Source organism: Trachemys scripta, chromosome 15 (genome assembly GCF_013100865.1).
Source record: "Trachemys scripta elegans isolate TJP31775 chromosome 15, CAS_Tse_1.0, whole genome shotgun sequence".
Taxonomy (NCBI): domain Eukaryota; kingdom Metazoa; phylum Chordata; order Testudines; family Emydidae; genus Trachemys; species Trachemys scripta.
Window position 1 is genome coordinate 19628481 of NC_048312.1, and position 12928 is coordinate 19641408.

The 12928-nt window shown below is 43.5% G+C and overlaps 2 protein-coding genes across 9 annotated transcripts in view; both read left to right on the forward strand.

Moving 5' to 3' along the window:
- LOC117888284 (D-dopachrome decarboxylase-like) overlaps positions 1 to 1604 on the forward strand; it is a 4710-nt gene extending 3106 nt beyond the window's left edge. The window contains exon 3 of the mRNA XM_034791546.1: positions 726 to 1604. Coding sequence (XP_034647437.1) covers positions 726 to 798 — 73 coding nt within the window. The 3' untranslated portion in view covers positions 799 to 1604. The remainder of the gene's footprint in view (positions 1 to 725) is intronic.
- Positions 1605 to 9674: 8070 nt separating this feature from the next.
- The window catches only part of CABIN1 (calcineurin binding protein 1), a 236290-nt gene continuing 233036 nt past the window's right edge, over positions 9675 to 12928 (forward strand). For 4 of the 8 annotated variants that reach the window (XM_034791361.1, XM_034791366.1, XM_034791365.1 and 1 more), the window contains exons 1-2: positions 9676 to 9890; positions 10729 to 10811. The gene's annotated coding sequence lies outside the window, so the exon portion shown is untranslated. Of the gene's footprint in view, positions 9891 to 10728; positions 10812 to 12928 lie in introns of all 8 variants that reach the window. The other 4 variants (XM_034791363.1, XM_034791367.1, XR_004648280.1 and 1 more) reach the window with 3 other exon arrangements.

A 12928-nucleotide genomic window follows, 5' to 3' on the forward strand; every position in this document is an offset into this window, starting at 1 on the left:
GTTCATTAGCCTGTTTGTTTATAAGCCGACCCCCCAAAATGGATAGGTAAAAATAGCAAAAACTGTATGACCCTTTCATAAGCTGACCCTATATTTCAGGGGTTGGAAAACTTGGCTCCCGGCCCATCAGGATAAGCTGCTGGCGGGTTGGGATGTTCTGTTTATCTGGAGCGTCTGCAGGCATGGAGCCCCTCAGCTCCCTGTGGCCGCGGTTCGCCGTTTCCAGCGCCACTTCCCGCAGCTCCCATTGGCTGGGAACGGCAAACTGCGGCCATAGGGAGCTGAGGGGCTCCATGCCTGCAGACGCTCCAGGTAAACAAAACAGCAATGTATTACATATTCAATTAAATGATTCCATAGACTTTAAAATCATCAAATTTTGGTGTAGACCCGTTTATAAGCTGATGCCGGCTCTTTAATGTGTCACTTTTTTACCAAAAATATTGGGTTTATGGACGAGTATACACGGTAAGTACCTTGGATAAATAGATGGTTAACAGTTTAACTTTTTGTGGGTGTGGACAGGACTTTAGAACCCACTCAGACACTGTCTCTATAAAAAATCCTGCTCCTATTACAGTCAGAGATATTAAGTCCAGACCACTGAGAGCTATGTTTAGTGGTGTGTTTCTGGGTTGTTGAGAGAACTTAATGGAACATTATCTCCAATATAAAATAATAACCTTTCCTTTCCTCCTGTGTTCTCTCCTCTTCCACATGCAAAGGATTCTGATCCGTTTTTATCCACTGGAACCGTGGCAGATTGGCAAGAAAGGAACTGTCATGACTTTCTTATGATCTCTTCAAGAAACCCATTAAAAAGAAACCCTTGTGGAGGGCACAACCCCAGGATGGCCAGCTCTACCTGTTTGTTTCTACTCAAGATCTTATATGTATCCTTCTACACCTCCACTCATGTAGTTCCTTTCTTTTTTCTGCTTCCTGTGTGCACACAGCTCCAAAGCGGGGCTTACCAGCCAAACTCTTTGACAGTAACAGTTGGAAGTCTTTGTCTCACACCTGTCTTGTGGCCCAGAGACAATGCAGTTACCTATGATCTCAAACAAAACTTGAATTGTGAGGTTTGTGTAGCTGGGAGTTTGTTTTGAAATCAGCAGCGTCATGATGGCCTTCCTTATTTGGATCCAGTTAATCCAAGTTTTGTAGTCTTTTCCTTTAGCAGTGAACAGTTCTTTATTTCTGTTGCATGATTGGCATCATTGATAACTGACTGGGGAGGTTCTCCAGTTTTGTTCAGCCTGAGGGCTGCTTTGCAAGAGAAAGACAGATCCTGTCATGTGCTAACCTTTTCTCTTCCTTGTGAAATTCTGTCTGTTCTAGGAGTCCATGGGCCATATCTTGAGAGTTTATGGGCTTAACTTCACCACCAGATAGAATGCTGATTGGGACCATGTCCCTGTAGACTCTTCTACACCAGAAGTCACTAAATGTTGCTCATTAGTCTGGCAATAGACACTAAACTAAGGCCTGGTCTACACTAACCCCCCCAATTCGAACTAAGGTACGCAACTTCAGCTACGTGAATAACGTAGCTGAAGTCGACGTACCTTAATTCAAACTTACCGCGGTCCAGACGCGGCAGGCAGGCTCCCCCGTCGACTCTGCGTACTCCTCGCACCGAGCAGGATTACCAGCGTCGACGGGGAGCACTTCTGGGTTCGATTTACCGCGTCCAGACAAGACGCGATAAATCGAACCCAGAAGTTCGATTGCCTGCTGCCGAACCAGCGCATAAGTATAGACAAGCCCTAATTCACAGTAGTTAGCCTAACTCGCTGCCACTGGAGGGCAGAGATTCAAGGGGATCTGAGATCTTTCACTTCCAACTTCCGTGAACATTTCTTCCATTCTAAACCCACCCCCACCCCATTTCTGGGAAGAGAGAATATTGGTCTGAGGGAAGAATCTTTTAACTCGTATGGGATGGCTGGGCTAGGGTTCCTCTCTAATCTCCTGCTCTGAGCTCTACTTCACTAGGATCATTGGCTTGCACAGGTGGATGTTCCCATGTTCATTCAGTAGACTCCTGTAGTTTAATATCAATGTGCATATTGTGCATTGGGGTATGTGTGGAAGGAGGGCTTCTTATTGCAGAATCATTTCATACCCTAGGACGTGGAGCCCAGGAAATTGTTTTGCTGGTTCAGGTAATTAGTTTCAATTCCTGTAACTTGTCTCCTTGTCCACAGTACTTTCTCACAACCCTCTCACTATAGTGAGCAAGATCAGAACACTTTTTATTTTACGAATGCTTTCAATGTCCTGTGGGTGGTGGAGAGGAGCTGATGAATTTACACATAACTGACTTCTTGGAGTGCCTGTGTTTTGCTTTTTTTTTTTTTTTTTTTTTTTTTTTTTCCTTCGTATTAGACCCAGGGCTTTGCTACATCTGCTCTAATGTCCATTCTCTTAGTAGGGGAGTTTTCCCCTGGGGGCCTTTAGAGTTGGTCACTTTATAACTGGATTATACACAATATTTTATTTTTTAAAGACCCTCAACCCCCTAGTTATCATCGTCTATGGGATTTCCTTACTTTTGCATTTCGCTCAGCAGAGATAATGAAGATAGAGTTGTCAGTTTCATTTATAGTACTTTCTAAGGTCCAAATCCTGCAAACATTTAGGCATGTGAATAGTTACACTGAATTCATTGGGAATACTTATGTGAATAAGTGTTTTGAGGGTCAGGATTAAATCGTTCATTTTCTGGTTCTGATGTACTACTACAGTGTTTAGTTGTTGGGTATTTACAGCATTGCAAGGGAATAATTACATTTAAAAATGAACGAATTTCCTCTTTCATTGCTCACAGAACACTTTTTATTCCAGTTAGTGTTTGTAATTTTTTTTTAACACACAATCAAAAATTTGGGTGTCAAGTTGGAAGTATCTTTCATTTATTCAAAAATAACTGAAACCAATGAGGTTATTCAAAAATAATTAAAACCAAATGATTTATTAATATCTGGAGCTAGTTACTACACATGCAACATAACGTTCTTCCATTGTTGCAAAATCACTGTCCTCTAAATAAAATCTGCACTAAGTGCAGATTTATGTGTTAGTGTCATGAGTTGGGCGTTTATCTGGTCAATAAAACTTTTATCAAAATACTTTTAGTGTGTGTCGATTCACTAGATTATCACAATACTTTCATTTTGTTTCCCTTTCTCCTTGTATCTCACTCACCCTCTCTAAGCACACTTGTAGATAACACAGCTGTCCACGCTCCCTGTTTATTTTTCTCATGAGGTCTTTTCAGTTAAATGCTTTTAAAAGGAGGATAGTAAATTAAACAATTGTGTGTCACTGAGCATATGACCAGTGATCTTAGAAATCCATTTGCCATGGAAAAAAAGCTGAATTTGCATTTTTACAAAGAATCTTTAGTTTTTACTTTTTGTGAAAAATAAAAACATTAACTAAATTTTACTGAAAGTACTTATGTCACTTACTCAATGTGCGCAACTTCCTCCTCTTGTGGTTAATTTTTGAATGCACTTTAATTTACGTAGCTAAACATACTCCAATAAACTGCTTTCAGTGTAGAGAGGTTATTCAATGGTGTATGTGGGGTTCATTTTTTAATGCATCTCAAATTTCACTGCAGCCTCCAGATGTGAGTGATTAAAGTTATGAAAAGATGCCAAAAACTTAAAAAAATCACCCAAAGACAGTGTGTCTCTGCATTTGGCAAGGACAGATTTCATGTTGATGGTAATGTGCTGTTCTGTACTGTATGCAGCAAGGCTTTCGATTACACTTGAAGGTAGACAATTGCAGAACACACAAAGTGCTAAACATTAACTGAATGGAAAAAATAAACCAAAAATGTGACTGAAACAGCAGGTCCATCAACAACAGTAAAGAAACAATGCACTGTGACTGGATCATTCCAGCGTTTTTGTGCATTTAAAACAAACAAATTTCTGAAAATATACAATACAGACATAGAATTATTTGGTATGTGTATGAAATGCAAATTGCAATGCTATTTATTTTATTATGATTCATGGCACTGGTAGGCTTCAAACTTGCTTAAAAATTGTAAATATATCAATAAAATATTGTGTTCAACTGTTACCTATCTATTGTGGTTAGGAAAACTAAAGTTCAGCATTTCATTATAATTATGGAAAATACGGATTTTTATGTTTTTTATCAGAGAATTTGGGGGGTTTTATCATGGAAAACTAGGATCCCTGCATATGACAAACTTAAAGCTGTAGCTGATCCTATTACTACCCTGGCTCCAGGCAGGGGGACAGTACTGCCCATGTCCCTATGAGCGGCTCAGAAAAGTGGAGGCGAACCCTTTGTGACAATCTGAGAAAACCCAGTAACCTCAATGTTAGCATTACAGAAATGTAGCTTTAATTCTGGTTTATAAAGTACTTCCCTTCTTGGAGCCAAGTTTTGACTTCCCTTAGGGCGAAAAACAGGATTGTTGTCCCAGCTCCCCTTGCTGGGCCTTGTTGGCTTCCTACCACTAGTTGTTTTTAGAGGCTGTTTCTCCTTCATTGCTTCTCCTGTTAGCGGTTTCCTGGCTTTGTGGCTCTCTCATTGCTATAAAAGGGCAGGCACAAGAAGAAGAGGCAGCCTCCACACAAGCTCTCTAGCTCTCAGCAGCAGCTTCACTCTATTGCCCTGGGGTGTATAGATAGACAAAGGAGTGGAAAGGGGATGGATACCATCTGGAGGGATTAAAAGTGGGAAGGAGATTGCCATGCAAAGATAGCAGAAGAGAATGACTTCTGAGCTTGTTCCAACTGCTGGAGGGGATTGTAGGCCAGAGGGGTCCCTGCCCCCTAGAAGACAACAGATAAAGGGGGAGCAGGGCATATTTAGAGGAGTGGTAGGTTTGTGGAAGGAAAGTCTTGGGTGTTGGCGGGAGTCTCAATAGGTTCAGACAAGCACCTGAGCTACCATTACTTTGGTTTCTCCAGTCACAGACTTTCTATGCAATGTTGACTATGTTTCACGCCCCCAGTATGTCTGTGACATTATATTAGTGACAAAACATACGTCCTAATGCAAAATCATAATGTAAACTGGGGCAGGGAACTTACCGAGAGCTTCGTTGCTCATGGATTTTGCATCTTTTGTAAGAGAGCAGTTAAAATATTAAACCAAAGTGAGTGAATGGCTGGGACAGATTGTTTTTCTCAGCCTGAGCCCTCTTATCATTTATTTGGCTCTAGCAAATGCAGGGGGTGGAGTGGGATCAAAGGAACGATTATGAGTTGGTACCATAAAATCACTGTAGGCTCTCCTAGTCCACAAACTGCTAGTGCTGAATGTTCTCTATGATCATGTTGGCTAGGGAAACAGCCATTTAGCTCCTTCACTCTGAGTGAAGTTTAATGTTTTGGGGCTTGAGGAGGAAACTGGCATAGGGAGGTCATGCAGGCCCCTTAAATCCACAGACTGAAATCAGTACACAGCCCTGCATAGTACAGTATAGAGAAACCAAAGGAAGCAGTAGGCATTTGCTTATGCTGAAACAACCCGGTTACTTAGATCTGTTACTCTAGGTCCAAGAAAAGCAAATGTACCAACTGCCTAGGTCTCAATAGGAATTATTTAAACTTCTGTTCCCCACAAATACAACCCCCAAATTGTCCAGCTTTTCTTGCACGCAGCCTGCCAGATATCTGATCCCCAACGTCACTCAGCAAGAGATCTTTTTACAGTTTCTAAATATTTCAAGCCTTGAACTTCAAAGAATTTGGCTACTGTTTCTAAGGGTCAGTGATCTTTATTGGATTGTTCAAAATCTCTGTACTGAGATGTTTGCATGTCCAAAATCTTAACAGACTGGTTTAAGGGCACAAAGATAACTTCTGAGATTCTCAAGTCTTTGGGACAAGGACTGTGTAGGTATTTAACCAGCACAAGGGGCCTGATGCTGTTGAAGACCTTTGGACAATATTAGGATATAAATATTAAATAACATTTGAGTTAAAAGAACAACCATGTGGGGCGATTGCTTTAAGGTGTATGAATACCCCATCCCCAATTATCAGTTTATACGATAGCTGGTGGGGCGATAGTCTGCTTTCTTAAACCTGGAGTCAAAGATTTTGAGATAAATATGTGTACGTTCTACACAACGGGAACTATTCTTTATATCACTTCAGGTGGGAGATTTCCTTGTAGTACAAGGTGGCATGGCTGCAGGCTGATATGGTTCCTTAGATTACAACAATATAAACTAGAAAGCAATATAAGTCATTTACGAAAGCTTCCTCCATACAAGCTCTCCAAATGCATCTGAAACTTGAAACACCCCTGCTATTCTAGATCTGTCTTCTCTGCCCATCCCTGAGATGTTTCTGTAATAAGCACAAAATGGGAGACTACAATAAAAGATTTTAATTTGACAAGCCACAGTTTGAACTCAGACGTACATGGGTGGCAGGCCAATGCACTAACCCACTGCTCCTTATCTACAGCCTTCTCCACATTGTAAACAAATGCCTGTTCTACAGTCACATTTGCAATTAATCTGTTTTAATTTTAAAAATAAAATACAAATGAAAAAAACAAACCCAGACTGATGAAACATATTTATTTCTCCTTACAATCATGTTCCTACCAGCTTCCCTACATAACCCTGCCAGCATACTTCAACACAAACTCATGACCGAGAGGGTACTTCAATCTCCACACTTTCAGTCTTTGGGTTCCACTGCAGGTTGTCAACATGTATGCCTGGTGTCTACCAGGACTGACAGTATCAGCTTATTCCATGTTGGCCAGCAAACAGCTTCAGATGGTAACAACATCTGGTCACTGTAGTCCAATGATCTGCTTGACAGAGTCTTTTCATCCTATTACCAGTCCTCTACTCTCTCCAGTGTCTCCCTAAACACACATCTTCATTCTCTAATAATTTACCAGATGGTTTTACCATAAAATCATCACTTTCTTTAAGTTTAGTGGACATATTTGATACACAGCTACAAAAATGCCTTTTAGGTTCCCATTCTGAAAAAGATCAAAGATCCAGCACCAAAAAATGACTAAAGCTTTGATGTGTATGTTTCAGCTGTTAGACATTTGACTATAGGGTGCTCCAGTGTAATGCACAAGTTAAGATATGCCCTTTAGTGACCATCAGAGTAACTTGATAAATTGCTCACTTTGGTTAAAGTGATTGTAATTAACTTGACTGAGATAACTGATCAATTGTTCTTCATGTCCACGGAAAGTAGGACAAGACGTAATCAGCTTAATCTGCAGCAAGGAAGATTTAGGTTAGTTATAAGGAGAAACTTTCTAACTAAAAGGGCAGTAAACTCTGGAATAGATTACCAAGGAAGGTTGTGGAATTCCTGTCATTGGAGGTTTTTAAGAACAGGTTAGACAATCACATGTCAGGGATGGTGTACTTGGTCCTGCCTCAGTATGAGAAGAGTGGACTAGATGACCCCTTTGAGGTCCAATCCAGCTCTATGTTTTCTATGATTCTATTACAATCTATTTACATAGTGCTCTAACTCTACATAATACTATACACACAGACCAAGGGCTTGTCTTCGTTGGAATGCTTAATTTGAGATATAATTCGAGCATTACCCCAAACCTGATTCCAGTTCATAGACAAAAATCTCTACCTTGAGTTAAGGTGATGCTTTAAACTTGAGCTAGCTGGTCTGTCAGGTGGTATGTGTTATTAATGCTGTGGGGATGCAGCTACAGCTCAAGTTAGCACAATTTATCAGATGCTAATCCAATCACTCTTTGCTATACTATTGCAATCATTCTCTGCAAGTAAAGTGAAAAGAAGAACAGGAGTACTTGTGGCACCTTAGAGACTAACAAATTTATTAGAGCATAAGCTTTCGTGGACTACAGCCCACTTCTTCGGATGCATATAGAATGGAACATATATTGAGGAGATATATATACACACATACAGAGAGCATAAACAGGTGGGAGTTGTCTTACCAACTCTGAGAGGCCAATTAATTAAGAGAAAAAAAACTTTTGAAGTAATAATCAAGCTAGCCCAGTACAGACAGTTTGATAATAAGTGTGAGAGTACTTACAAGGGGAGATAGAGTCAATGTTTGTAATGGCTCAGCCATTCCCAGTCCTTAGTCCTTACAGTGGGCTGTAGTCCACGAAAGCTTATGCTCTAATAAATTTGTTAGTCTCTAAGGTGCCACAAGTACTCCTGTTCTTCTTTTTGCGGATACAGACTAACACGGCTGTTACTCTGAAACCTGCAAGTAAAGTGTGATGTTGCAATGTGGCCGCTCTCCCTTAAGCTTGGCTAGCTCAAGTAAAGTAACTTGAGCGTGTAACTCAAGCAAACTGGTGAAAACTGAGCAACTGACGGAAAGAATTTTTATTGACACTTTTTAAAACTCTCTGCCTTTGTTAGCACCTACTTAACTTAAGTAAATAACATTCTGGAGAAAGGACATTTTTCTTAAAGATTCAACAGCTCACTTTCAATTAAGGTGTGAGAACAGACAATCAACACTGGAATGATGGTCTGGGGAAACAGGAAGGATTGTCAAGTATCAGGGGGTAGCCGTGTAAGTCTGTACCTACAAAAACAACAAGGAGTCTGGTGGCACCTTAAAGACTAACAGATTTATTTGGGCATAAGCTTTCGTGAGTAAAAACCTCACTTCTTCGGATGCATAGAGTGAAAGTTACAGATGCAGGCATTATATACTGACATATGGAGAGCAGGGAGTTACTTCACAAGTGGAGAACCAGTGTTGACAGGGCCACTTCAAAGGAAGGATTGTGTAGTTGGCTGTGAATATACAGAATAAAGAAGGAGGGCAGTTGAGAAGGACTGGAAGGAAAGAAGAAGACTTCATTGTTTGAGAAAATGAGTTTCAGCTGAAGCCAGGCGTCCGTGAAGAAATATCAGAAAGGCAACCAGAGAGAGGGGACTGACCAGCCCACTACGAGAGAAAAGGCAGTAGTTGAATCCATGAGCGGTAAAGTCCCAGCGATGGGCTATACAAATGAAACAAGGTATCCAGTCCAGGAACCTGATGGACACTGGCAGAAAACAGAAGGCAGCAGGAAGAAAAGCCAGGAAAGGGGATAGTGAAGGAGGGTCATCAGCGACGCACAGGAAGCAGAACCAGGGCCCTGATTCAACAAAGCACGTAACCACGCTTAACGTTAGGCTGTGGAGATGTCCAACCCCTCAGGCAATGCCCGCAGGCGAAGGGCGGAGATGCGCCAAGGCGGTGTGGCGATGACAGTGCAGAGGGACTTGGTGGCGCGCTGGAGAGAGCCAGGGACACGTCCCCTGGAATGTCGGCGGCGTCAGACGCCTGGTGACAGGAGTTCCAGGCTCTATTCGGTCACTGGTCGAACACCGAGCCCGGGCAGCGGCGGCGGGGACAGGCTGCGCCGCGGCCCCGTGCGCGCGGGAAGGGCTGACAGTCACATGCGGGACGAGGGGACACACCCCGACGTCACGAGAGAGCGGGCAGGACGAGTCACGGGACGGTGCCTCCCGAGAGCCAATGGGGGAACAGCACGGCGCAAGCGATTGGCGCGCGCTAAGGTCATGACGGCAACGACGTGCCGGGGTGACGGCATCAGAGCACTCTCTGACGATGGGGTCCCGTGACGGCGCCAGGGGGGTACTGGACCGGAAGGGGCGGGGCGCGGCGCGTGTGGAAGGCATAGCCTCGCGGGGGGTGGGTATCACTGTGGGAAGCTGCTTTGCAGCCCCCTCGGCCCCGCCCTCTCCTAAGGCAGCCGGTCACTCTGTATCCAGCATCTCTATTGGCTGGGTAGGGAGTCGCAGTTCAGCCAATGAGCGGCCGTTGTATTGGCCTGCTGGGCTCCAGGGGCCCGGGAGGAGGTTGCCGTGGAGACTGCAGGTGAGGCTCCCCCTTCCACGTAGAACGGACTCCCCTCAGCGGCGCGTCGCCCCCCCTCTCCCCGTCTTAAGCGGGCTGCTCTGCCCGCTGCTTACCCAGGCGCGGGGCGGCTGGGAATTGACACCGGGGCTGCACAAAGGGCTGGGGCGTGGGGAAGTCTCTCGGGGAAGCCGGGGGGCTGGTACCTGTGTGGGGCGTGCAGGCCGGTACCTGGCGCCTCTGCTGAGGAAGCGGAGGGCACAGTGCTGCCGGGCACCTGTATGGAGAGCGGGGGTGCAGCCCTGTCCCCGCCCGTATGGGGGATCAGCCTTGTTAGGGGAGGAGGTGCGGTGGGGGAGCGATCTCCGCAGGCCAAGCCTTACTTACGTTAAAGGTCCCCAGATCATTGGGGAGCCCTCTAGTTCCAGAACCCACAGACGTCCCCGTTTCCACTGAAGGGCCTGAGGGACTCTGAGGGGCCCTATTCCACCCCTCTGTCTCACACCGGCCTATGGCTGGATGGAGCCTCCTGTGAAGATTCTGCTGGGCTCCTGCACCCTTTACAACCGGGTTTCTCAAATACTTGGATGTAACGACTCCCCCGCCCCCTTGCTAAAGGCCTATCCATCATCATTTATGTATCTCCCTCCTCTTCTTCTCCAGTCACTCCTTCACACCCTTGCTCTGGGAAGTGGCACTGTGTACACGACTGTGAAAACTATTCCCGTTAGCATTTGGTCAAAAATTACAGTTTAGGAAGAATGAACTCTTCTAAAAGCTAAATCTAGTAGAAATACTTTTACAACTTTTTTTAAACGTCACTGAAAACTGCTGTCTTCAAACAAATATTCCTTTATAGCATGTGAAACCCAAACATAACTGCAATGAGAACCTACTGTGAAACTCACAAGAACAATGCAAAATGAAAATGGAACATAAATAGTTAAGTACATTAGAATTAGAAAATTATTTCGGTTTTAATAATCTAAGGAGCTGTGTGAAACAAATAAATTAATTTTTGCAGTACCTGTATATGATTTTTAAGTTGGAAGGCTTAAAGTAGCGCTCTGAAACTCTTTCATTGAGTGACTCTGTCTAGACATAATATCTGCAGGTGCCTAAGGCTTTGTCTTACACATAAAATTTGCTTTAACTGTACTGGTATACCTAAAGCGGTACAACCCACTTTCTATGGATTTAGTTATACTAGCATTAAAATGCTTATACCGATATAGTTTATTCCCATAGAGCGTTATTCTGCTATAAAATAACTCTGTCCGTATTAGGAGTTGTACCAGTAAAAATATCACACCCCTAACTGACATAGTTATGCCAGTACAAAAACTCTGCTTCAGGCATGGCCAACCTGAGCCTGAGAAGGAGTCTGAATTTACCGATGTACATTGCCAAAGAGCCATAGTACTACGTCAGCAGCCCCCGTCAGCTCCCCCACTCCAACCTGTAGTGCCTTCTGCCTGCTGGCAGCCCCAGCAATCAGCGCCTCCCACCTGCTGTGATCAGCTGTTTCACGGTGCACAGGAATCTCTGTTGGGGAAGGGGGGGAAGAGTGAGGGCATGGCAGGCTCGGGGGAAGGGGTGGAGTGGGGGCAGGGCCTGGGGCAGCAGAGGAGGGTGAGCACTGAGCACCCCCCAGCACATTGGAAAGTTAGCATCTGTAGCTCCAGCCCCAGAGTCAGCAGCTGTGCAAGGAGCCGCATAACCTATGAAGAGCCACGTGTGGCTCTGGAGTCACAGGTTGGCCACCCCTGCTCTGCTTTCTATTTTATTTCCCTCCCTCTGTCATCGTTTGACTGTATTAGAGCTAAAAGTAACTTGACCATTATTAAAAAGTTTCTATTTGAGCAAAATGCAGAATTAAAATGGTTGCTATCCACATATTTTTCTTTATAGCTTTGGTTGGTCTAGTGCAAGATCAGCTAAGCTACTGAGTTCTAATCCTGCGTCTACCAATCGGGTGACCATATTTCCTAAAGGAAACTAGGATACCGCTTGAGGCTGGTCTGAGGGTCTCTGCCCCCCACATGGGGCTGGGGTTGACAGCCCAAGCCCCGTTGTCGCTCCCCCCCCCAACATTCCTTTATGCCGCCCTAGGGGGAATGCTCCACATTGTTGTCAGAACTGGGCATTTGTCCCATTTGCTCTTGCCATCTGATGATCAGTTGATGAGCAAATGGGACAAATGCCTCGTTTTGCCAAAAAAGTTGGGCTATCTGAGATAGGACTTAAAAAGAGAACTGTCCCATCCAAAATGGGACGTATGGTCACCCTATTTACCAATGACTTGCTGTGTGACCTTGAGCAAGTCACTATGGCCCTGATTTAGCCAGATTCTTAAATATGTGTTTGAACTTAAGCTTGATTAAACTTAAATACGTACCTAACTTTAAGTATTTCACTGAAATTGGGCCATGGCAAATTAAAAAAAAAAACTTTTTGGGGTAAAACAAAATATTTTGTTTTGACCTAATCAAAACATTTTGTTTTGAGCATTTTAAAATGCTTTTGAATTTTTAAAAGTAAAAATAAAGGAAATTTTGGGACAAAAAAGTTTCAGACTGAAAATTTTGCCCGGGTCTAGTTCTGTAACTTCTGAAAATCAGGCCTCTGTTTCCTCCATTTATAAAACGGGGGAAATACGTACATGTCTTGCAGGGATTTTGAAGCTTTGTTAATTAATGCTTTGAAGATGTAAAGTACTTTATTGTGCAGTTGTCTGTGTAATTTGGATGCAAGTGATGGAAGTTTCAGTAGGGGGGGAGCGGAAATCAGTGTGTATGAACCAACAAAATGTGATCATTTCTGAATGAGTTAAATTAAAGTAAAAATATGCTTTCTTTACACGTGAAAGCACTCATCAATGATGTCTGAATTCATTCAGCTCATAGTTCAGCACTCCCACTGCTTCCTGCTGTGGTTAATTCTGGAGTTACCTTGCTATTCATATGATCTACAATATAAAAGACTGTTTTTAGCCTGCTGTGCACATGTCATTTTTTTGTATGTCTGCTGATGTGAGGGATTTGTCTCATGGCAGTGAA